A 24,202-nucleotide genomic window follows, 5' to 3' on the forward strand; every position below is an offset into this window, starting at 1 on the left:
TACAACCATCCAGTCGGATTTTACATGCAGTTATTGCTAGTGGCTATCATGTGGGAGCTGTCGCCGCCAGGAGGACACAGGGATTACTGCTAGCACAATAGCTCCACGGGAGGGATTCCCCCATCAACACTGGCTGTGTTGATGGGGGAATCAAGCAATTTTCTTTCCTGCAACCAGTGGTTGCAGGAAAGAAAGTTTCATAATCTATGGCTGGCTTTAGTGGAAATGATCTGAAAAATTGAAGAATTTCTGTGTCACAGAGAAAATAGATGAATGTTAATTGTGCCTAAGCAGTTCATTGAAAAATTTACCCTTTTTCTGGAATTCCTACTGAAAAATAGTGCACTTCTTGGTATGTGAGTGTACCTAGGCATTCCTCATAGCTGTATATCTGCAGTCTGAGATCTAAGGCACTGCTACCTCTGACTGATTGTCTAGTCTAGTCTCATGAGGTTTAAAGTGAGATTTGGTAACGTAAATACAGTGCTGTTGAGTGTTGCTCTTGCTGGAGACTCTTACAGGAGGAAGCAAAGCCCTGCCTCTACCAAGATGGCTGCCTTCACACAGAGACACAGTGCAGAATATGGCAATTAGTAACGAGAAAAAATCAGTTATGGGAGACCACGGACAATATCGTGACTACTCATTTGACCCCTGATAGCCTTTTTTTTAGCACAACTTCCAGAGTTTAGTTCCTCTTTAAATACAAACAGGCAGCCCCTGCAGTAATGAGTGTACTAGTACTGCTGCCTACTACAGATCTACTAATAACTACACATACTTCAAAAATGACTAAATCAACTATATCCACTAGTACAGTCAGTACAACAGATCCTATTCATTCTCTCTGATACTCAAAGCAATTACTGTGGGATAGGAGTATGTGTTTGGAATAGGTACTGAACCCCCCTTCCCCCAACCCCACCTTGATCCCATAACCCCTGTGACAAGTTGGTCACTACTACCATGGCAGTTGTTTCCCTACTGGATGTGGTGACCCGTATCAGTTAGCTGATTGGAAGAAGCTAAAGTCAGGCTTCCCCAATTTCAAGGATTTATACAGTTAAGCTGGACTGAAGTAAAGTGTCACAAGTAGAGAACATTGTAGATATTTTCTTTAATGTGTACACAGGCCAAAGGTTTCCTTTTTTTAAAATGGCAATGATTAGTTATCACCCTTCCATCATTTTTATGTTGAGTACACACATTGGTTTTAAGACTAATTACACTCTCAAGGGATACATTAAAGGAGTCGGATCTGCTCTCAGCAAAGTCATTGCTGCCATCTGGCCACAAATACTAGGCAGGAACATTTAAATCATTGTTTAATATATGAGTGTGTTTTCTGACCTCCACTTATTTCCCAACTGCTTCCTAGCAATCACTAACAATGTGTTACTGAAAATCACCTTCAGCCACTGCTAACGACTACAGCAAGCCTCTCTTCTAATAAAGTAAAACAAGCATCCAGCGGCGGTCAATGCGGTGCTAATAAGACTGTCAGCCGATCAGTGTGATCGATCTCCATGTGAGACACTGCCCTCTAGCAGTGAAGTAATGAATTCAAAATGCCTCTAATGAGCAAGAAAGGTTTCCATTCAACTAGGCAGTGACAGGCAGCAGAGCCAGTCAGTGCCCCCATCTATCAGGAAGATAGACTGAAGTCTGCCTCTACTTCTCCAGGCAATTGCTCACAGATCACTAATCATTGATGGGTCACCCTTCTATGGAACCTGTTTTGTTGCATCTCTTATCATTATTTATTAAGGGCAGTACATTTAAATTGTGTTTCAAGTGTTTAAATTTTAATAACATTATAAAAAATGAACATTTACTAAGTCATCGCATAAATGAATGTAATGCTTTTTATCTAAGAGTGCCTGTCATTCTGGGCCCATTCACGCTATTGCAGTAATGTGCCCATTAAGGTGTGCAATGGACATGTATTGTGGTGCGCTGCCAGAAAATGAACCATTTTTAGTGTATTCTGGTGTCTTAATGCAATGCATGTTAATATTCATGCACTAACACACTGCAATCTTGTTAAAGTGAAGCTAAACTTTCTCAATCAACATTAACTATTTTTAATCCTTATGCTACTAGCCTTTGTAAATAGATAGGAACATATACAGTATTTACTTTTTTCTTCAGTTGTTTTTTGGCATCTGACCTAGGCTAAATGATGTCATACATCCCAGGAGTCTTCATGGGCATATTTTTACTTGGAAGTAAAGGCTACATAAATTATCTACTCTCACTCAAGATGGCTGCTGCTAGAAAATCTAGGGGGTGTTTTTCACATTGACAATCTGTCTGCCTCTAGTAATTTGTTAATTCCTACCACAGGAATCTGCTGCTGGCCCCGATCATAGGTGTCAATGGGCCTAAAAGTGGCTTAGTAGCCATGGAAGCACTGTCATCAGGCAGTGGATTAGTAGTTCTAATTGCTTACCTATTAAGTCAGGAAAATTAGAGTGGGGCACAAGCAAGGCTTTTACAGATAATAAAAGTAACAGCAAGTATTTTACACAAATGAAAAAAATAGAGTACAGGTATAATCGATATGTTAAGAAACTGGTGAGGCAGGTCCATATTGATTAGGAGTTATACTTTACCTTCATATTCAGGTGGACAGACACACTGGTATTCATTAACCAAATCTTTACAAGTTGCTCCATTCTGACACGGGGCTGACAGACACTCGTTGTATTCCTCCTCACAGTACAGACCATGGTATCCTGTGGTAAAGAGTAAAATTCCAAATAAAATTTAGAATTTTTTGGACATTTATATATTTTTATACCAGAACAAAGCATAACTCACAATAGGCATTTCTTATCCATAACCAGATAAGCAATTAGATTCTATAATTATTGACTTCAAAGAATATATATGCTTACTTCTAAAAAAACACTGAGACAAAGAGACATAGCTTGCAAGTGGAACAGAATTTAAAAAGAACCTGTCAGAAAAGAAAATATGGTAGCAGACATTGCTGAAACAATCAGAGGGTTAGAGATCACCTGAATGCTGACAGTCAATGGTCTGTCAATGTCCCGACTCACAGACTTGAGATGATTTGCTAAAGGGAGAGGCAACTTTTTGTTCCGGGTCACACAGCGTCCAATTCATGCTTGGCCATTTCCTCTGTGTTGCATCCCAAATGTGGGAGTGCTAATACAATGCAACAGTATGTGGTGTATACTAGCACATTATGCCATTAAAGTGTTACTAAATGCAGGACCCTGCATTCACTATATCTGGTCTTCCACAGTACACAGAATATGGAAATGCAATTATTTTAGTAAATATAAACTGCTAATTTCCTTTTCTCATCAGCAGTATATAGCGGTCTTGTGACTTCTATCAGTGACCAGCAGAGCACGGGTTAAAGCTTGTAGGAGGAGTTTTCTTTCTCCCCTGATTGTCTTATGAGGCTGCATGACCCCTGCCCTCTGTCTGGACAGTGCTGATTGTCCCTGTGCTGATCACATGCACTCTCCCAAGAAAAAAAAAACTTCTTTAGCAATACACACCAAACTGAGCATATGCAGCTTGCCCCCAAGGCTCTGTTCTATCAGCAGGTGGATTGAGGACTGTGCAAGAAGGGGACAATCAGGGAAGACAGGATCAAACTTTTTTTTACACAATGCAGACTGCTTTTACTGTTGTGGGTTTAGTAACACTTTAACTTGCGGGGGGTTACTTTAAAAAAAATAATAAAAAATAAGACCACTATTGTATCACGTCAAAATGTACACTTTTATATGTCATTTTTATTTTCTAGAGAACATCATTATTTATCATTACTTTCAAACCAGAGACAGCGGGGCAATTAGCACTTTCAGAAAGAGGTCAGCAATGGCAGCCTGCATAGTTCATTCAAGGCATGTTTTCTTCCAGTTGGGGACACCTACATTTCCTGCATATAATATGAAAATATCTCTCATGGCCACTAGATGGAACAAGCCCTATAAATTCCCATTCTTTCACACTCTCTGCCAGAGACAGAACCATAAGAAACATCTTTGAAAGCACAAAAGACAGACCTGGTATTGTTTCCTTTTTTGTCTGAAAATGGCAGCCTCCACAATACAGATAAGTTGCACTTTTGTGAGCGATAAAGTAACAGCACAGCTATGCAGCCAATGAATGTTAATATTGGGGTCCTGCTTCTTACGAGGCTGAGCCCCTAGAATGTAAGCGAGCCTTTCTACTAATCCATCCTGCTTAACATTCTTCTCATGAGCAAATCTGCAAACCAGCACAAAGCCTGTGACCCAGCGTGGTGCTAACCGAGCAACCTTTCCTACCAAAGGCTGTATGAGAGAGCCACAAAACCCAATCGCTAGCAACAGCAGGGGTTAAATGACTAGCGACTGTATGGAAATGTTGAATACTGGTAAGGACAATCCATTCGTGATGGAGACGATTCTGAAAGGTTACACTGCAAGGTGAAGGTACAATGTCACATTTGAGCAGGGTCTCCGAGCCACTATTATGTGATTTCTTGTGACATCATCTCTTAGACCACACAACTCTCTCTCTGCAATTACGGTCCCTGTAATATCAGGGACTGACCTGAACTTCTAATAGTACGGACATCAGATTGTCATTTTGTACAAATAATATTATTTGCATGCTGGAAGCAGCCAAATCAGTCATCAAATCAGATTATGCCTTCTGATTTTGGCTGGGCCATACACAATTTCAAAGTCCATGTTTCTGACCATGTTTCATGTTGCACCCATATCTAGCCACAATCAGATTCAGTATAGTAATGTCACAAAGCACCATTGGTGTCTACTGCTTGGTGTCTACTGACCAGGAATTTGCCTTTCAAATGACTGGACAATTGGAGTGAACAGTCACATCATTTTAGGAGGGAAGGTTCTGCCCAAATATCTGGTAGCTTTTAGAATTGGTGCTTTCGTTATCAAGATCCTGGATTCTAAGCTGAGCTAGACCTTGTTGCCTTGTAGTCTGTATGTTCATTCCACCTTTGGATGCTTTTACTTAATGTGGTTGTAAACACTTCCATATACCCAGTGAAGTGACTGTCCTCAGGTGATACACAGAGATGAAACAAATCCTCCTACATAAGTTGTACCTGTCTCTGCAGACTTCTCTTTTCTACAGCTGTTCAAAGTACAGAATTTATAGAGCTTGCCTGAGCTGTCAGAAAAAAGGTGGAGAGCTGAAAATACACTCTGCAGAGCTCAGTGAGAACAGCTCTGAGAGTTCATTGGAGGGAAGAGACACACCCCCTTTCACACAATTCCCTTCACAGGAACAGGGGTGAGGATGTCAATCAGTTGGATGTCCCTCCCTTGTCACTTTTTCTCTTGGTGTCAGGAAAACTCGTAAGAAGTGATTCATGCAGGCAAGGCTGTCTTAATGCATGGGCACCCCTGGGCACTACCCAGGAGCCCCAGATGCTTTTACATCATACTTGCCAACTGTCCCGCAATTGCCAGGTCCCAGTATTGTGCCTTCCTGACTCCCCCTGTACTGTGCCCTTCTGCCCCCCCCCCCCCACCTTCCTGTATTCTGTCCTTTGTGTTGATTAGTCTGTGATTTATGGCATGTTTCCTTATTTCCTTATTGTCTAAAATCCATTTTATTGAAAGTACAAATAAATATACACTATATTGTCAAAAGTATTGGAAGACCCTTCCAAATCATTGGATTCAGGTGTTCCAATCACCTCCATGGCACCAGGTGTATAAAATCAAGCATCTAGGCATGCAGACTACTTCTACAAACATTTGCGAAAGAATGGGTCGCTCTCAGGAGCTCAGTGAATTCAAGTGTGATACCATGATAGGTTGCCACCTGTGTAATAAGTCCATCTGTGAAATTTCCTTGCCAATAAATATTCCACAGTCAACTGTTAGTGGTATTGTAACAAAGTGGAAGCAACTGGGAACAACAGCAACTCAGCCACAAAGTGGTAGGCCACATAAAATGACAGAACGGGGTCAGTGCATGTTGAAGCGCACAGTGCGCAGAAGTGGCCAACTGTCTGCAGAGTCAATAGCTAAAGACCTCCAAACTTCATGTGGCCTTTTGGATTAACACAACAACAGTGTGTAGAGAGCTTCATGGAATGGGTATCCATGGCCAAGCAGCTGCATCCAAGCCTTACATCACAAAGTGCAATGCAAAGCGTCGGATGCCGTGGTGTAAAGCACGCCGCCACTGGACTCTAGAGCAGTGGATACATGTTCTCTGAAGTGACGAATCACCCTTCTCTGTCTGGAAATCAAATGGATGTGTCTGGGTTTGGCTGTTGTCAGGATAATGGTAATTGCCTGACTTAATTGTGCCAAGTGTAAAGTTTGGTCGTGGGGGGGGGGGTAAAGGTGTGGTGTTGTTCTTCAGGGGTTTGGCTTGGCCCTTTAGTTCCAGTGAAGGGAACTCTTAAGGCGTCAGCATACCAAGACATTTTGGACAAGTTTCATGCTCCCAACTTTGTGGGAACAGTTTGGGGATGGCCCCTCCTTGTTCCAACATGACTGCGCACCAGTGCACAAAGCAAGGTCCATAAAGACATGGATGAGCAAGTTTGGGGTGGAGGAACTTGACTGGCCTGCACAGAGTCTTGACCTCAACCCAATAGAACACCTTTGGGATGAATTGTGATCCAGGCCTTCTCGTCCAACATCAGTGCCTGACCTCACAAATACTCTTCTGGAAGAATGGTCAAACATTCCCATAGACACACTCCTAAACCTTGTGGACAGCCTTCCGAGAAGAGTTGAAGCTGTTATAGCGGGAAAGGTTGGACCAACTCAATATTGAACCCTACGGACTAAGACTGGGATGCCATTAAGGTTCATGTGTGTGTAAAGGCAGGCATCCCAATACTTTTGGCAATATAGTGTTTAGTGTTTAATCCTATCAACTATTTATACTTTAATTCTTGAAAATAGGTGCATAAGTTGAGGCAGGGTGGTAGGGGCCCCAATACTTTACTTTGCCCAGGGGCCCATGATGTTATTGAGACGGCCCTGCATGCAGATAGAGCTTGGTGCTCTTAATTGAGACAAGTGCACACTATAGAGGGATACGATTTATTCAGATTTCATGAGGTTTACAACTACTTTAACTGGCTTCCTCACAAATTAAATTCAATGTGTAAGATATGCTACCGGGTCTTTGGTTTGCAAGTTCCACTAAAGAAAGAACTAAGAGTTGCCCAATTTCCCTCACTTTCATTAAAACATTGTTAAACAAACATGTATTATATTGCAGATTACCAATTCTAAGATGTGATGGATGCCTTGGTTTTCATTTTTTTGTGTATGTACTCTTAGTTTCATCCTGTGATCCAGCAAAGTCTGTTATTTTTCAACTTTTTCACAGAGGCAGCTGGGGCCAATAAAAACTGACGGATGAGCCAATGTTTTACTGCTCCTGGGTCACCCACCAAATTCTAACATTACAAAGGGACAGGGCTGTATACATGCTGCAGGCACAATGCTTTGCTTCACAGCAATTTTAACTCCACCTGTCAAACTTTCTCATTGAGGTTAATGGAAGCAGTATTTTAAAATAAAACATTTTTTGGGATTTAAAAAAAAAAGAAAAACATTCAGGAGAAGGCAGGATTGCCTCCTGAGTGGCTCCCAGCTGCTGCTATACCGCCCTATGAATAGTTAACCACCACGGATTACTTTTCAGAGGGTGGTATGCACTGCCGCCAATGTCAGAGAGCCTTAAGTGGTTGAGACAAATCACTTACCACAGACAGGGATGCTTACAATGATCAGCTTTTATTCATGTATATAAAACCTTTATCCCAAAAGGAAAAAACAGTAACTAATTAAAAAATGATACCTGGAGTTCGGCTTTAATTTGTAAGTCAAATCCTTCTAAATCTGATAGTGTTTCTATCACTACCCTCTCACTAGACCGACACCTTTAGACTGCTGTCCAAAAGTGTCTCCATTGCTCCTTTATCCAGAGTGCAGACCCCCTAAAAAAGGAAGTGAATTAGAGGCCAGATTATGAGGTAAAAATAAAGGAAAAAAACCTTAAAGTGGTATTAAACCCAAAAGCAAACATTTATTATATTGCAGCTTACCAATTCTTAAATGTGTGGCTGCATTAGTTTTCTTTTTTAAGACTTTTCCCCTTTATTTTGATCTGGTGATCCAGCCAATAATTCTGTTGTTTTTCAAGAAAACAAATTGTCCTGCAAATGTAGCAGTTAGAGTGTTGAGACAAACCATTTACCACTGACAGAGGTGCTTATATTTATTAACTTCAGGTACTTATATAGTGCTGTCAATTTACGCAGCGCTTTACATACATATATTGTACATTCACATCAGTCCCTAACCCTCAAGAGGTGTACAATCTAAGGTCCCTAACTCACATTCATATACTAGGGACAATTTAGAAAGGAGCCAATTAACCTACTAGCATATCTTTGGGAGGAAACTGGAGTAACCGGAGGAAACCCATGCAAGCACATGGAGAACATGCAAACCCCAGGCAGGTGGTGACATGGTTGGGATTTGAACCAGTAACCCTAATACTGCCAGGCAGAAGTACTAACCATTAAGTCACTGTGCTACCCCTTATTGATCCACTTATATTTATTCATGGAAAACCTTTATCCCAAAAGAAAAAAAACTGTTTTCTGTAACTGCATGAGCTGGAGTTTGGATTCAATGTGTTAGTGTATCTAAATCTGCTAGTACATCTGACAATTCCCCCTCTCAGATCGACAATGCTGCTGTCCAAGGGTGCCCCCTGTGTTCCTTCATCCAGAGTGAAGGCACTCCAATACAGGATGTTTGTTACTGGCCAGATCACCAGGTGAAAACAGAGGAAAAACGCAAATGCAGCCACCACATCTAAGGATTGGTAAAAGGCAATATAGTACATTTTTTCTTTGGGGTTTAATACCGCTTTATATAATATTGTACTCTTCCCATTCTGACATTCCTTTCAGCCCACAGTCTCCAAGTAACTAAAAATATAAACCATGAGTCTATTCCTGCATCCTTTACAAGCTTGCTGATATTTATATAGGTTATCAATAATCCATGTGTTGAGTTCTTTTTGTAGAATGTCTGTCATCTCTATGGGTTGATATGAGCAGGCACAGCTCTGTGTGATGTAGTGGATATAAAAAGTCTACACACCCGTTAAAATGTCAGGTTTTTGTGTTGTAAAAAATTAGACAAATATAAATTATTTCAGAACTTTTTCCACCTTTAATGTGACCTATAAACGATACAACTCATTTGAAAAACAAACTGAAATATTTTAGGGGTGAAGTAATAAACAACATAAACAACTAAAAAAATGTGATTGCAAAAGTGTGCACACCCTCTTATAACTGGGGATGTAGCTGTGTTCAGAAATAAGCACTCACATTCAAATCATGTTAAATAGGAGTCAGAACACACCTGCCATCATTTAAAGTGCCTCTGATTAACCCCAAATAAAGTTCAGATGTTCTAGTAGGTCTTTCCTGACATTTTCTTAGTCGCATCCTACAGCAAAAGCCATCGTCTACAGAGAGCTTCCAAAGAATCAGAGGAATCTCATTGATAAAGGTATCAGTCAAGAGAAGGGTACAAAACAATTTTCAAGGCATTAGATATACCATGAAACACAGTGAAGACAGTCATCATCAAGTGGAGAAAATATGGCACAACAGTGACATTACCAAAAATTGGATGTCCCTCCAAAATTGATGAAAAGATGAGAATAAAACTAGTCTGGGAGGCTACCAAGAGGCCTACAGCAACATTAAAGGAGCTGCAGGAATATCTGGCAAGTACTGGCTGTGTGGTACATGTGACAACAATCTCCCATATTCTTCTTATGTCTGGGCTATGGGGTAGAGTGGCAAGACGGAAGCCTTTTCTTATGAAGGAAAACATCCAAGCCCGGCTAAATTTAGCAAAAACGCATCTGGAGTCTCCAAAAACCTGTGGGAAATGTGTTATGGTCTGATGAAACCAAGGTTGAACTTTTTGGTCATAATTCCAAAAGATGTGTTTTGCTTTGGGGCTGTTTTTCTTCAGTTGGAACTGGGGCCATAGTCAAGGTAGAGGGAATTATGAACACTTCCAAATACCAGTCAATATTGTCACAAAACCTTCAGGCTTCTGCTAGAAAGCTGAACATGAAGAGGAGCGTCATCTTTCAGCATGACAACGATCCAAAGCATACATCCAAATCAATAAAAGAATGGCTTCCCCAGAAGAAGATTAAAGTTTTGGAATGGCCCAGCTAGAGTCCAGAAATGAATCTGATCGAAAATCTATGGGGTGATCTGAAGAGGGCTGTGCACAGGAGATGCCCTCGCAATCTGACAGATTTGGAGTGTTTTTGCAAGGAAAAGTGGGGAAATATTGCCAAGTCAAGATGTGCTATGATGATAGACTCATACCCAAAAACACTGAGTGGTGCTGTAATAAAATCAAAAGGTGCTTCAACAAAGTATTAGTTTAAGGGTGTGCACACTTATGCAACCATATTATTTTAGTTTTTTATTTTTACTTCCCTCCACTTAAAAGATTTCAGTTTGATGTTTAACTGAGTTGTACAATTTATAGGTTACATTAAAGGTGGAAAAAGGTCTGAAATGATTTATCTTTGTCTCATTTTTTTACATCACAGAAACCTGACATTTTAACAGGGGTGCGTAGACTTTTTATATCCACAGTATATCAGTACAGTATAAATAAATGAATAGAGAGATTAGTCAATGACTGCTGGAACTACTATAGGAAAACAATAAAACAGCTATTGCACGTCAACCTCTAATACAGGCATGTCCTATACTTTAAATGTAATGGCTTTTCCTTCAATATTGGAGACTCCCTCCATCATATTTATATTGCTTTATAATAGCTCCTTCTTTTTTTATGTCTTTTCTCAGGAATGCCCCTACAGTTTTCATATGAATTCTCTACATTGCTGTAACTTGTAGCTAAGATGTGCTCTATACTACATATAAAACTAATGATCTTGTCATAAATAAAATAAAAACCTGTCCCTTTCAGAAGCCAACTGAGAATAAAAAGGTCACTCATGGTCATAGCGCCTTCCGGTGAAACCAAAAAAGACTATGGACTTATTCTGTTTGACGGTAAAATCAGAGAGAAATCTTAATGCATCTGGCTTCCTGCTGGTCTGATCAAAACAGAATACTGGGCTTTGAGATCTTTGAAAAGTCCTTGATTTCACTGGCAAACTTCTCAGATTGTCAGTTTAGGATTTCTTTCATCAGATACAAGCTGATGGTACAGCAGAAAATATCCTTAGACCCAAAAATCGTCCTTGATTCGCTCAAAAAATAAATATGTGAATGAGAAGTCAATGACCTCCCAACTTCCTGAGATAAGAACTAGTTAGCAACAAAATTGGTAAGCACTCTTACTACGGCCCATCCACACTTGAAACATTTTTAGTATTTACAGACATCCTTTTTATTTGTTATATGTATTTATATAGTGCCAGCACTTTGGGGTTTATTTACTAAAGCTGGAGCGTGCAAAATCAGGCTAACCTCTGCATAGAATCCAATCAGCTTCTAATGTCAGCTTGTTCAATTAAGCTTTGGCAATAAAACCTGGAAGCTGATTGGTTTCTATGCAGAAGTGAGCCTGATTTGCACTTTCCAGCTTTCGTAAATAAGCCATTCTCAACCAGGTCCGAAGTAAAGCAAAAAGTCCTATGCTGATCCAGGTGAAGTAGTCTAGGCTGCTTTTACTGCGAGCAGGTGTTGGGGGTGCTAGCACAACCCATCTAGGAAATATAAGGAAAGGAATCCGGAATTTGTGGCACTACTCAAAGTCTTTATTGTATATATCACATGCACATCACTCACAGTCTGGGGACAATAAACGCTAACATGTTTCGCGCTAAGAACAGTGCTTGCGCATAACCTCCCCAGATTGAGAGTGATATACATGTGATCTATACAATAAAGACATCAAGGAGTGCAAAGAATTCCAGATTTCTTTCCTTATATGCATTCTCAGCCTCCAGTGGTAGCTAGGGGTTCCTTGAGTTCTGGCTAACTGACCTCCCATCTAATGGTGCCCGCATAGTTCCAGGTCCAATGTCACTTGGCATAGCAAGCTGAAAAGCTGTAAGAGTGTCATTCTGGCTGACCTTTAAGGGGGGGGGGGGCGTTCTTCCCACATACCACCACCAGAGTAAGGGATATCTTTCCAATGACTCCCAATGGACAAATCTTACCAGGGGTTCCCCGAGGCCTGAAAATTATTTTAAATGTTCCTCTGGGATAAAAAGTTTGAGAAAAGCTGCTTCATCTAGTAATTTATATATTAGTCCCTGCCCCTGAGGAGCTTACAATCTAAATTCCACATCTCACGTACCAGGGCTGATTGAGACAGGAGTCAATTAACTAGTTCCCAAACGCGCTATAGCCGAAGGACGTCATTCCAGGACACGCCCCCCTAAGCGCCCCCAGCGGCGCACACCCGGCCCCGCCGGTGGTCACTGTGTCCTACGGACACTGCTGATCACGTGGTATGGTAAATGGAAAATCACGGTGGCTTTTTACCACGTGATCAGCAATGACACAGCGATCACATTTGCCGGTTATCGGCTGCACTTTCCTCACACTGTCACAGCGTGAGGAAAGTACTGCCGAGAACTGGCGATTGTCAGAAAAGGGATTGGCACTGATCATCAGGGGACTGATGATCAGTGCCCAGCAGTGCCGCCCACCTGTGCCACCCACCTGTGTCCAGCAGTGCTTCCCTCCTGTACCCATCAGTGCCACCCACCTGTGCCCATCATTGCCAGCCACCTGTGCCCATCAGTGCCACCCACCTGTTCCACTCAGCAGTGCCACCCACCTGTGTCCTGCAGTGCCACCCACCTGTGCCCAGCAGTGCCGCCAATTAGTGCTGCCCAGCAGTGCCGCCCATCAGTGCTGCCCAGAAGTGCCGCCTATCAGTGCAGCATCATCAGTGCCAGCTCATCAGTGCCGCCTATCAGTGCCTCCTATCAGTACTGCCTATCAGTGCCCATCAGTGCTGCCTATCCATGCCACCTCATCAGTGCCCATCAGTGCTGCCTATCAGTGCAGCCTCATCAATGTACATCAGTGAAGGAGAAAAATTACCTGTTTGCAAAATTTTATAATAGATACAAAGAAAAACTTTTTTTTTTCAAAATGTTTTGCTCTTTTTTTGTTTATAGCGCAAAAAATAAAACACCCAGCAGCGAGAAAATACCATTAAAAAAAACTCTATTTGTGTGAAAAAAATGATAAAAATTTAATATGGGTACAGTATTGCATGACTGCGCAATTGTCATTCAAAGTGTAACAATGCTGAAAGCTAAAAATTGGCCTGGGCAGGAAGGGGGTATAAGTGCCTGGTAGGCAAGTGGTGATTAAAGTGAAATTCCAGTCAAATTCTAACTAAGGCCAAGCCTACTCCCACCACCAATCTAAGACTTTTCTATTTACCCTGTAGAAGAAAAGATGCCTATCTGCTCCACTCTAGTCATATGATCAGGTCTCAGCGCTGGCCTCAACAGGCAGCAACAACAGCTGCAAAAGGTAAGACTATACATTTTAACTTTTACAGGGCAGATAAAACAAGCTTACAATGGGGGTAGGAGTAGGTTTAGCCTTAGAATTTGACTTGGATTACACTTTAACCTCCCAGCGTGTCTTTAGAGTGTGGAAGGCAAGCCCACACAGACACGGAGAAGATGTAAACTCCATGCAGATAGTCACCTGGCCAGTATTTTAACCAAGGTCTCTAGTGCTGCAAGGCAGAAGTGCTAACCACTAAGCCACCAAGCTGCACATTACAAAAGTTTAAATAAAAAATGAATAAGGCCATTAATACCGTTCAACTGCCTACCAAAAACAAAATCTATTAAGTCACTGGGTAAGAAAATGAAATGCTACTATTGTAAGAAAAAACCAGTACAAGCATTGAAAGGCTGGAATCTAAAATACAGACACAAACACTACAAAGTTTGACAGTTAAAATATAAATCTAAAGTGATTTACACATCAGAGATCAGACCTAACCACGCACCAATGTATGGAGATACCGGGGACTGATAGACTCAAAAGAGGGGCTGTGCTCCTTTGCTCTTGTGAGCTACGAAAGGCCCAATTCTTGGCTTGGCAGCAAATTACAGGTATATTTTACTAGCAATGGATGCACAGTAAATCCATATTTAGCTTTATGTAACTGGAGTCGTATTTGCCTGCACTAATAATTTCAGTTGAACATCAATGTATATTTTCATTTGACAGCTTTGCTTGTTAATGCTCCAATACTTCAATAAGTGCTGCCAGTAAACTGCCTACTCGCAGCACTTCACCTTTCACCCCAACATTTTTTGAAATGTTCATCTTCATTTCATCTACGTTCAAAGTGGTTCTTGCTTCTCTGCAGGTGCTCACTTTTCACTGGAGGACTCAGCCTGGTTTTGTGTTGAGCTGAGCACAACAGGTAGCATTTATGATCCTGCAGTATAATAGGCGATCAAATTACTATTAGAAACGGCATTTTTACTGCAACTTAAATACCAGCATTACTGATTTAATATATGAAATAATAGTGGAGTGGAGTGCGTAGGAAGCACAACAAATATCACACTGCAACTTTTATTAATGGGACCTGGCTGCTATGTCTCTACCCACGTTCCGGATTTGTAATAAAATCAACCACAAACTCTGTAGGAGTGGAGCCAGATTTTTAATTTAAATACTGTAAAAAAAATGATTTACATATATGTTGGTTATATAACGACACTCCAACCTAGTGATTTCTAATTGGGATGCCTTGATGGATTCTGTTCTTGTACTATGAAACGAATTTGGACATTACAAACCTTACCATTATGATGAAAATAAAAGATAAACTCTACGAAAAAATACTGTTTTCGTTTTTTGGTAGCACTAGGAGGTTGGATCAGCTAGCAGTTATTATACTGTATGTTTTGAAGATGATGGGGATGGCACAGCTTCCCTGTCTGTCATCATTCCCTCCCACAGAACTCTAAATAGAGCCTGTCGCCAGACCATTCACTTCAGCAACAATCTTCCCATGAGATTATATGTGCTTTTAAGATATTTTATTCATGTTGCTTGCATTTTTAAAGCATTCCATATGTACTGTATATGTAGCAATATAAAAGCCCCAACTCTGCTGCTGGACGCGGATGTCTTGAATATGATGTGTACAACTAAGCCGTATTGATGAAACACAATAGAGGGGGCGTGTCTTCTGAGCCGGTGCTTTCACTAGGCAAACTAGGCAGCTGCCTAGTGTGCACTGCTACCTAGGGGCGCCTGGACGCTGCACAGGCCGACACTCTTTCTGTGTGGGATGCTGCCACGTCATGATTGATCTTTCAGCTGAGAGGAGAGGCGGCAGACGGGAGGAAGAAAGGACAGAGGAAGATGCTGGGGTCTGGGGCCAATGTAGCAGCTGAGCTGCCACTCCTTCCAGTGTTCCTCTCATACTCAGTCCCTTACTGCAAGCCAGCTGGCAGCTGCTGATCACTGTAATGTCACAGGTAATGTTGATGTCTCGTGTTTGTGTGACCCAGCCGACTGGACATCCATCACAAGTGCAATGTGTCAGCGAGTGATGACATCATCACGATCCCACAACCTGCTCTTCTAGTGCCTGCTGGGCCTGCTGATCTGTGTCAGTGTTGGTGGTGGTGTGTTGTGTCGGATCTGTCACTGTGTGGGATCGATCAGTTCAGCTGCCTGCTGTCACAGCATTTTATCTCCCCCCCCCCCCATTGCCAGGGGAATTCCAGCCTGGGATCTGTCAGAGTGTGGATCCATCATCCTCCATTCACTGCAGCTGTCACCCTGCTACTGCCAGCCACAGATACAGTCCTTCCATGACACTGATTTTGTCTTTAATCTTGTTGCTGTTGGCATCTTATGGCACTTATTTCCGCAAATTAAAAGAAGTTTAGCAGTGTCATGTTTTGTTGATTTAATATTTTCTACTGTTTTTAAAAGCTTTTTTTTGGGGGGCGGGGGGGCACAAGTAGCTGGTCTTGCATAGGGTGCACAATATTGTAGCACCAGACCTGTGATTCCTAGACTAAGGCTGTCAATATTAAGCTTGTAAAAATAATCACCTCCAGTGCCACACAAGAGTGTAACAACTAATCCCATATCTATGCAAAGTGCAAAAAACAACACAAATATAAACACATCAATCCTAAAGTGCAATATGATATCACAATAAAAATAAAGTCTCTGGTCATCTCCTGTACTATGTCCGCAGTCTTTGGTCATCTCCTGTAGTATATCTGCAGGCTCTGGTCATCTCCTGTACTATGTCTGCAGTCTCTGGTCATCTCCTGTAGTACATCCACAGTTTCTGGTCATCTCCTGTACTATGTCCGCAGTCTCTGATAATCTCTTCTAGTACATCCGCAGTTTCTGGTCATCTCCTGTAGTATGTCTGCAGTCTCTGGTCATCTGTAGTATGTCCGCAGTCTCTGGTCATCTCCTGTAGTATGTCCGCAGTCTCTGGTCATCTCCTGTAGCATGTCCGCAGTCTCTGGTCATCTCTTCTAGTACATCCGCAGTCTCTGGTCATCTCTTCTAGTACATCCGCAGTCTCTGGTCATCTCCTGTACTATGTCTGCAGTCTCTGGTCATCTCCTGTACTATGTCTGCAGTCTCTGGTCATCTCCTGTACTATTTTATATAAACTATTATTCCTGCGCCAACAGATTCCCACAGGTTCTATACTGCTGCTGTGCACTGTGCAAAAAACACAAACCACAATAAATAATGAATAAACCAGCGCAAACATAGACCTCTACACACCATCAATACATAAAGTGCATCATAATGATAAAAAATATATAAAATTAATAATTAATATTAATAAAAATCAATAAAAATTAATAATAAAAGAAAACACCAAAAAGATTTTTTTATCCATGAAATATATATATATATATATATATATATATATATATATATATATCTCAAGTGAAAAAATATCAAGTGAAAAAATATCAAGTGAAAAAATATTAATCAAGTGACTTTCTTCTTTCCCAAAGACTCTTCAAATACACCAAAAAGAACTTTCACCTTCCACCCGTGAAACCAACATCAAATACACTCACCAGATTTAGGTGAATGGGACACTTTTTAGGAATTTAAGGGATCTTAGTACCCTCTTTGCTGTTCACTCTAAAGGGATCTTCAACGATACAAATAGGCTCCACCGTTCAACCAGGGAGAAAAAAACTTACATAGTGTAATATTGCCACTTAACCAGCTGCCGACCGCAGATAGCCGAATGACGGCTTCACTGCGGCCGGCCAGTTCTGAGTGGACGTCATATGACGTCCTCCCAGAACGCGCTCTCCTACGGACACAGCTGATCACGTGATGTGGTAAAAGGCCAATCACAGCGGCCTTTTACCACCTGATCAGCGGTGTCCAATGACACGCTGATCAGAAGGAAATGCAAGTGCCGGTTCTCGGCTGCACTTTCCTCACGCTGTCAGATCGTGAGGAAAGTACTGCCGAGAACCGGCAGTTGTCAGAGCGGGGATCGGCACCGATCATCAGGGCACTGATGATCAGTGCCCTGATGATCGGTGCCCAGCAGTGCCACCCGCAAGTTCCGCCCAGCAGTGCGCCCACTAGCTCCGCCCACCCGTGCCCATCAGTGCACCCACCTGTGCCCAGCAGTGCACCCACCTGTGCCACTCTGCAGTGCCACCTACCTGTGCCCAGAAGTGCCACCTACATGTGCCCAGCAGTGCCACCCACCTGTGCCCACCCACCTGTGCCCACCAGTGCCACCCACCTGTGCCCACCCACCAGTGCTGCCCACCAGTGCCACCCACCAGTGCAGCCCAGCAGTGCTGCCAGTCAGTGCCACCAGTCAGTGCCCAGGGGTTGTGCCAGTCAGTGCCGCCAGTCAGTGCCCAGCAGTGATGCCAGTCAGTGCCGTCTATCAGTACCCATCATCAGTGTCACCTATCAGTGCCGCCTATCAGTGCTGCATATTAGTGCCGCCTATCCGTGACCCCTAATTAGTGCTGTCTATCAGTGCCGCCTATCCGTGCCACCTCATTAGTACTGCCTATCAGTGCCCTTTAGTGCTGCCTATCAGTGCCCATCAGTGCCGCCTATCAGTGCCCATCAGTGCTGCCTCATCAACGCACATCAGTGAAGGAGAAAAAATACCTGTTTGAAAAATTTTATAAAAGAAACAAATAAACTTTTTTTTTTTTTTCAAATTTTTTGCACTTTTTTTATTTATAGCGCAAAAAGTAAAGCGCCCAGTGGCGATTAAAAACCACCAAAAGAAAGCTCTATTTGTGAGAAAAAAATGAAGGTACAATGTTGCATGACCGCGCAATTGTCAATCAACGTGCGGCAGCACTGAAAGCTGAAAATTGGCCTGGTAAGGAAGGGGGTATAAGTGCCTGGTAGGCAAGTGGTTAAAATCAATATTCAAACTAAGGATTATTACCACTCACATTTATTTCTCTTTCAAAAGGCATGTTTATTTAAAACCAGCATCTTCCAGACCAGTAATGAACACTGTTTTTGCCTCCTCAGGACTCTGACATCCCAGCTCAGGATACAGCAGCAGCTATACAGAGAAAGACTTTTCCACAGATCCCAGAAAATGGCCGCTGGAACGCACCACTCGGCGTGCGTTCCACTCACCAGAAGTGACGTCAGACGTACGGGGTAGAGACCGGAAATGCGTCAACGCGTTTCGCCCCTCCCTCAGGGCGTTTTCAAGGTCCTAAAAAGTGTCCCATTCACCTAAATCTGGTGAGTATATTTGATGTTGGTTTCACGGGTGGAAGGTGAAAGTTCTTTTTGGTGTATTTGAAGAGTCTTTGGGAAAGAAGAAAGTCGCTGGTTTATTCATTATTTATCTCCTGTACTATGTCTGCAGTCTCTGGTCATCTCCTGTAGTACATCCGCAGTCTCAGGTCGTTTCCTGTACTATGTCTGCAGTCCATTGGTTCAGAATATTTTTTTTCTTGGTTTCCTCCTCTAAAACCTAGGTGCGTCTTATGGAGTGAAATATACGGTATATGTAAGGGTTTACAGCCACTTTAAGCAAAAACAACAGACTGTGTAAAACTAAGCCACCAATGCAAAAACTGAAATATAGAAGATCAGGGCTGATGCATAGTAGCTACAAAACCTACATGGCAAGCGCCCACAATCTAAACAGTAGCTGGATTCATTGTGCCTTAAAAATAAGAATGGAGACATACGTAAATGTAACTTGTCTATAGTCATTCACAAGGTCAGATGTGTGCTGACTTTTTCCATTCCTTCTGAAAGAACAGACATGACCCCGGCATTACAAACATCATCTATCACATATTATTTTTCTTCTTAGAAAAAGGAAAGCTGCCAATTGTGAAATCCTCTGGAGAAGGTGTAGAACCAGTACAGTCCATTGAGTGTGTAATGTCCAAGAACTGAACTTAATTAAGAAGGGAAATTAGCGCTTTTTTAGCTCACAAATCATACTAAAAAACGTTTCATTAGCAAGGCACAAGAGCATTGAGCATTTTTTACCATTGAATAGTGAAAATATAAGTGCTACAGGGGCAAAGACAAGGAGATCTTCCGTGTACCAAATTACTGGAATTCACAACGTTCTAAAGGACACTTAACAATGCATTCAAGATGTACAAATTATTTGATATCTCTGCATACTTTACAACCAAGAATTAGAAACTGCAGTGATGTAATATAATATAATATAATATAATAATTGGATATTAAAATTAGTAATGAAATTCACATCATTATACTGTTTTGTTTTTACCTTAGACCTCTTACCATCCTCTCTACTTAAGGGCCAATTCACAGTGACTTGAGCTAATATTGCATGTACATTTCCATCCATTTAGTTGCGTTTTAACGCTCACTGATGGATGTCCATTGACATACATTTTGACATCTGTTGACATACATTTTGCATTTTAGCACAACGCAATGCAAGGTTATGGTGTGAATAGGACAAATTGGAAATTATTGATTTTCAGATGTCCTTCTGTTGATCTCCGTTTTACGGCTGCACTACAATGCATTGGTGTGCATTGGCCCTTACTCTTTTCTTCCTATCATGGCTAACACTCCTCTTTTAACCTCATAATAATAGCCCTGTTATAATCCTTCTTAATAAATCTATCAGTTAAATTTCTGATTGCGTTCTGAAATCATTAATATCCTTTCAGTATTGCCTACTCTTGAAAAACTGGCCCTTCGGAAAACTCTGTAAGTAAATTGATTCATGTGTTTGTTGAATGAGAGTTACGCTACAAGGAGGTGATTTGTCTTCCTTTCTTTGAGCTGTTCAGCTGACCTATGTTGAAAGGTTTATTGCTTGTATTACAATCAAAGATATCTAAGAAAGATTGGAGCTGGATTGCCTAATTAGCGCTATATCCTTTCTGTAATAGAAAGGATATAACTAAGGTGAGAGTTTTTCCACAGAACTTTGCTTACGGCAGCATGTTTTCATATCGGAGGATCTTAAGTATCTCCGAGGACTTTTTTACCGGTTTGCCAATTAATGGAAAGAAAAGCCACTGATTGAATAGTCTTGTTCACTGTATGGAATTTTTTCATGCACTGTTTTTAACTTCAATTCATGAAATATTGTGGTTAATGTTTATGTTTTTAAATTATAATAGTATAGGAGCTAATATTGTAGTGTTGTAGTTAATATTTTTTTCCACTGTGATTCAGTGTAGCAGCTCATTTAGAATTACTTTGTTTAGGTAGCCAGAAACATATTAAAAGTTTTATAATTTGCAGAATATTTAAAGTATTACAGGCTAAGAAACTATTACCCTTCCATTCCATTTAGCATCCATCTTATGATTGCTTGGGGACTTGCTGGTGATCAGCTTTCATTAGTCCACTATAGCTGAGGACTGATGAGTCAGTACTTCTTTGTCCTTGAAATCAAATCTAATTATATCTGTCTTAAACCGAAACCTGAGTGGTTGTTAGGGATTACTGCACATCAATACAGTTCTCTGCATTGACTTTCTGAAGTTTGATTCAATAACTAATAGTACCCATACACAGGGCCTCACTTGCTTTTTAAAAGCTCAGATGAAAATGAATGATCTCTTCTAATGCTTTTGTAATTTTTTGTATGGGCGTTTCAGCAAACAATTGGATGCTATAGATGTAACAGTTTGCCTAGTCTGCCTAAACATTCTTCTGCTTGTAATGCACCTACTTGATCTTTGCTGATACATCAAATGATCTTTCACACCTTCCTACAGGTATCTTAATAGTCTGAATTATGTATTACCTTACCTGGTATGCAAAGACATTTGTAACTTGTCCCAATGCTGCGGCAGATCCCATGAGCACAGGGGCTCAGAGCACAAAAGTCCACTAGTTGGGCGCAAGTAGGACCTGTGAATCCCGGACTACAGCGACAGGAGAAGGACAGGCCAGTGGAGAAACAGCTCCCGTTATTGAGGCAAGGGGATGTAGAGCATGGATCTACTTTCTCTTCACAGAATGAGCCCACAAAGCCTAATAAAAAACACAATATACACCAGAGAGTCAAGGTTGTCACAATGTACACATTCAATAAAGCCATGTCCTATTCATGTATTTTACTTACAGAGATAGCTAAAGCTCAGTTGTGCCTTAAAAAAACTGATATCAATTGGACATTTTGGAATTTTTTTAACTTTTTTTAAACTTTATTTATACTTTTTTCTTTTGTGTGTTGAATTTTATTTTATTTTATTTGATGTTTGAGAATGTATGTGGTTGATCACAAAAAGGTATATGTTTCATTGTGTACTTTCTAGGGAGAAAGTGTGACTTTTTGGTGGGAGTTAAGTATAAGGAGGTTACTTATTGATTGATCAATATAGTCAGGATAAAAGAGTAAATGTCAATAGTCTCAAGATTCTTAAAATAGAACTATAGGCAAAACTTTTTTTTTCATTTTGGATACAGCAAGGGAGAGTTTAAAACCCCTTGTCAGGGCAGGAGCTGAGGAACGGACAGGCAGGCCTAACAATGTAACGCACTGGCTGACGACAACCACCACCCACAGACCGAAGTCCCTCAGGGCGCGGAGTCTAAGTCCCAGGCTGCCCTTCACCAGGGCCCCTGATGGTGGGGATGGACTTGACGCAGCCAGGAACCAGGTCGCGGCCCCCAAGACACCTCAGCTGCGGTAATGGCCGCCGCCAATGGCGTGTAGCTGGTGGAAGAGACAAAAGAGTAGTCAGACAAGCCGGGGTCAACAACAGGACAAAACAGTACAGGACAGCAGACGGGAATCACAGGTCACGAGCCGGGTTCAGCAACAGAGGGTCAGATCAAAGGAGAATACAAAGAATAGTCAAGTCACAAGCCGAATCAGATACCAGGAGAGTCACGAGAGTCAGAACAGAGTAATAGCAACACAAAGACACAAGACACAAGTGCAAAGAGCATGTGCGGGACACAGGCTTATATGTCATCAGCCACACCCCTCTGGGGGATGGACCACAGAAACCTGAAGGCATAAAAGGATTCCCATCATGCACAGCAGAATCCAAGATGGACGCCAGCACATGGAGTAACATAACCTCAGGGAAAAGGTAGGACCTCGACACCCCTGTCAGATTTTTTTATGCCATCTGTGTCCAGTTAGGGAAATTCCCCTTTACTTCCTCTCCCATAGCCAAAAAGGAAGTGGGAGGAAACCCCTGCAAATTAAGGGAATTCCTTGGGGACGCCCAGGTCACTAGAGCTAGTGTCCCCTTTGAAAGATTTCCGCTCTATTATTTTTCTGGGGATAGTCCAAAATTTGGGATTTTCTTTTACTTCACTTTCAATAAAAATGGTAAAACAAGGCAAATAGAGAGGGTGAATCTCTATAATGGGGGCACAGACAGCAATACAACCTGATGAGCATTATATACAGCGCTGAGCAAACTATTGGCACTATATAAATCCTGTACAATAATAAAAATAATAATAATAACCCTTCTCACTCTATTTAAAACTAAAAAAAAAGTTTTACCTTTAGTTGTACTTTAATGTTGCCCCAGCAGAGGTCTTTGATTAGGGCAGTGGTCTGTAAACTGCAGCCCGGAGGCCAGATGCGGCCCTTTGCTGGCTTTTATCTTGCCTTTGTCAGCAACAGTAGTTCCTGCCACTGACACCAACAGTTGGGAACTATTCATCCCACTGATACCAATAATGGGACATTATTCCTGCCATTGTTACCATCGCTGTGGTACTATTCCTCCCACTGACAACAGTGATGGGGCCCTATTCTTTCCATTGATACCAACAATGGGACACTATTACTCCCACTGACACCTACTATGGAGCACTATTCCTCCCAATATTGTCAGTCATGAGGCACTATTCCTCCCATTGATACCAATGATGGGGCACTATTCTTCCCACTGACACCAATGATTGGGCATTATCACTCCCACTGACACCAACGATGGGCCACTATTCTTCCCATTGATATCTATGAAGGGGCACTATTCTTCCCATTGATACCAATGATGGGGTACTAGAACAACATGCCCCCTCACCTTGTCAACATTACAGCACTGCAATCAGCAGATCTTGCAGAGAGCAAACATTGCTGATTGTAGTGCTGTAGTGAGGACATAATGGGGAAAGGGGGGGCATGTTGGACTGCCATACAGAGATTACTGCACTTACACAGAGAACAGCAGCCATTAGCTACAGTCTCCTGCCCTGCATAGGACTTTTATTCTGAGGATGGACAAGCATTAAAAAAATTAGGTACAATGAGACAATTAACATTTACTCTTTGATCTATTCTGACTTGATTGCTGTCACGTTTGGGAAGATACAATTGTGGTGTAAAGCAGAGGATATCACTGGAACAAATTTACAGTGCTACGGCACTGCAATGACATGTATGATTTTACATCTGCTTTTTTTTTGGCTGAAAAGTAATGTCACATTAAGTTCTGTAGCAGGAAATGAAGCCTGACTCAGACAATGTCATGCTTCAGCAGGTTCTTGGCAACACAGTAGCTTTTACACACAACACAGTTGTCAATAGTAAGACCTCTACCCATTCTCCTCTCTAGATTCCAGAAAAATTAAACATCATAAAAACATAGCTTGACATTATGTTAATTTGCTGGTAAATTTAACCTGAATCCATTTTAA

The 24,202-nt window shown here is 41.6% G+C and overlaps 1 protein-coding gene across 1 annotated transcript in view; it reads right to left on the reverse strand.

The window, feature by feature from the left end:
• DNER (delta/notch like EGF repeat containing) overlaps nt 1-24,202 on the reverse strand; it is a 258,886-nt gene that overhangs the window by 23,666 nt on the left and 211,018 nt on the right. Inside the window, exons 8-9 of the mRNA XM_089683496.1 lie at nt 21,344-21,568; nt 2,616-2,738 (exon numbers count right to left, since the gene is read on the reverse strand). Coding sequence (XP_089539622.1) covers nt 2,616-2,738; nt 21,344-21,568 — 348 coding nt within the window. The remainder of the gene's footprint in view (nt 1-2,615; nt 2,739-21,343; nt 21,569-24,202) is intronic.

The sequence above is a fragment of the Staurois parvus genome, unplaced genomic scaffold, assembly GCF_062004578.1.
Source record: "Staurois parvus isolate SC_StPar_1 unplaced genomic scaffold, SC_StPar_1.0 ptg000312l, whole genome shotgun sequence".
NCBI lineage: Eukaryota > Metazoa > Chordata > Amphibia > Anura > Ranidae > Staurois > Staurois parvus.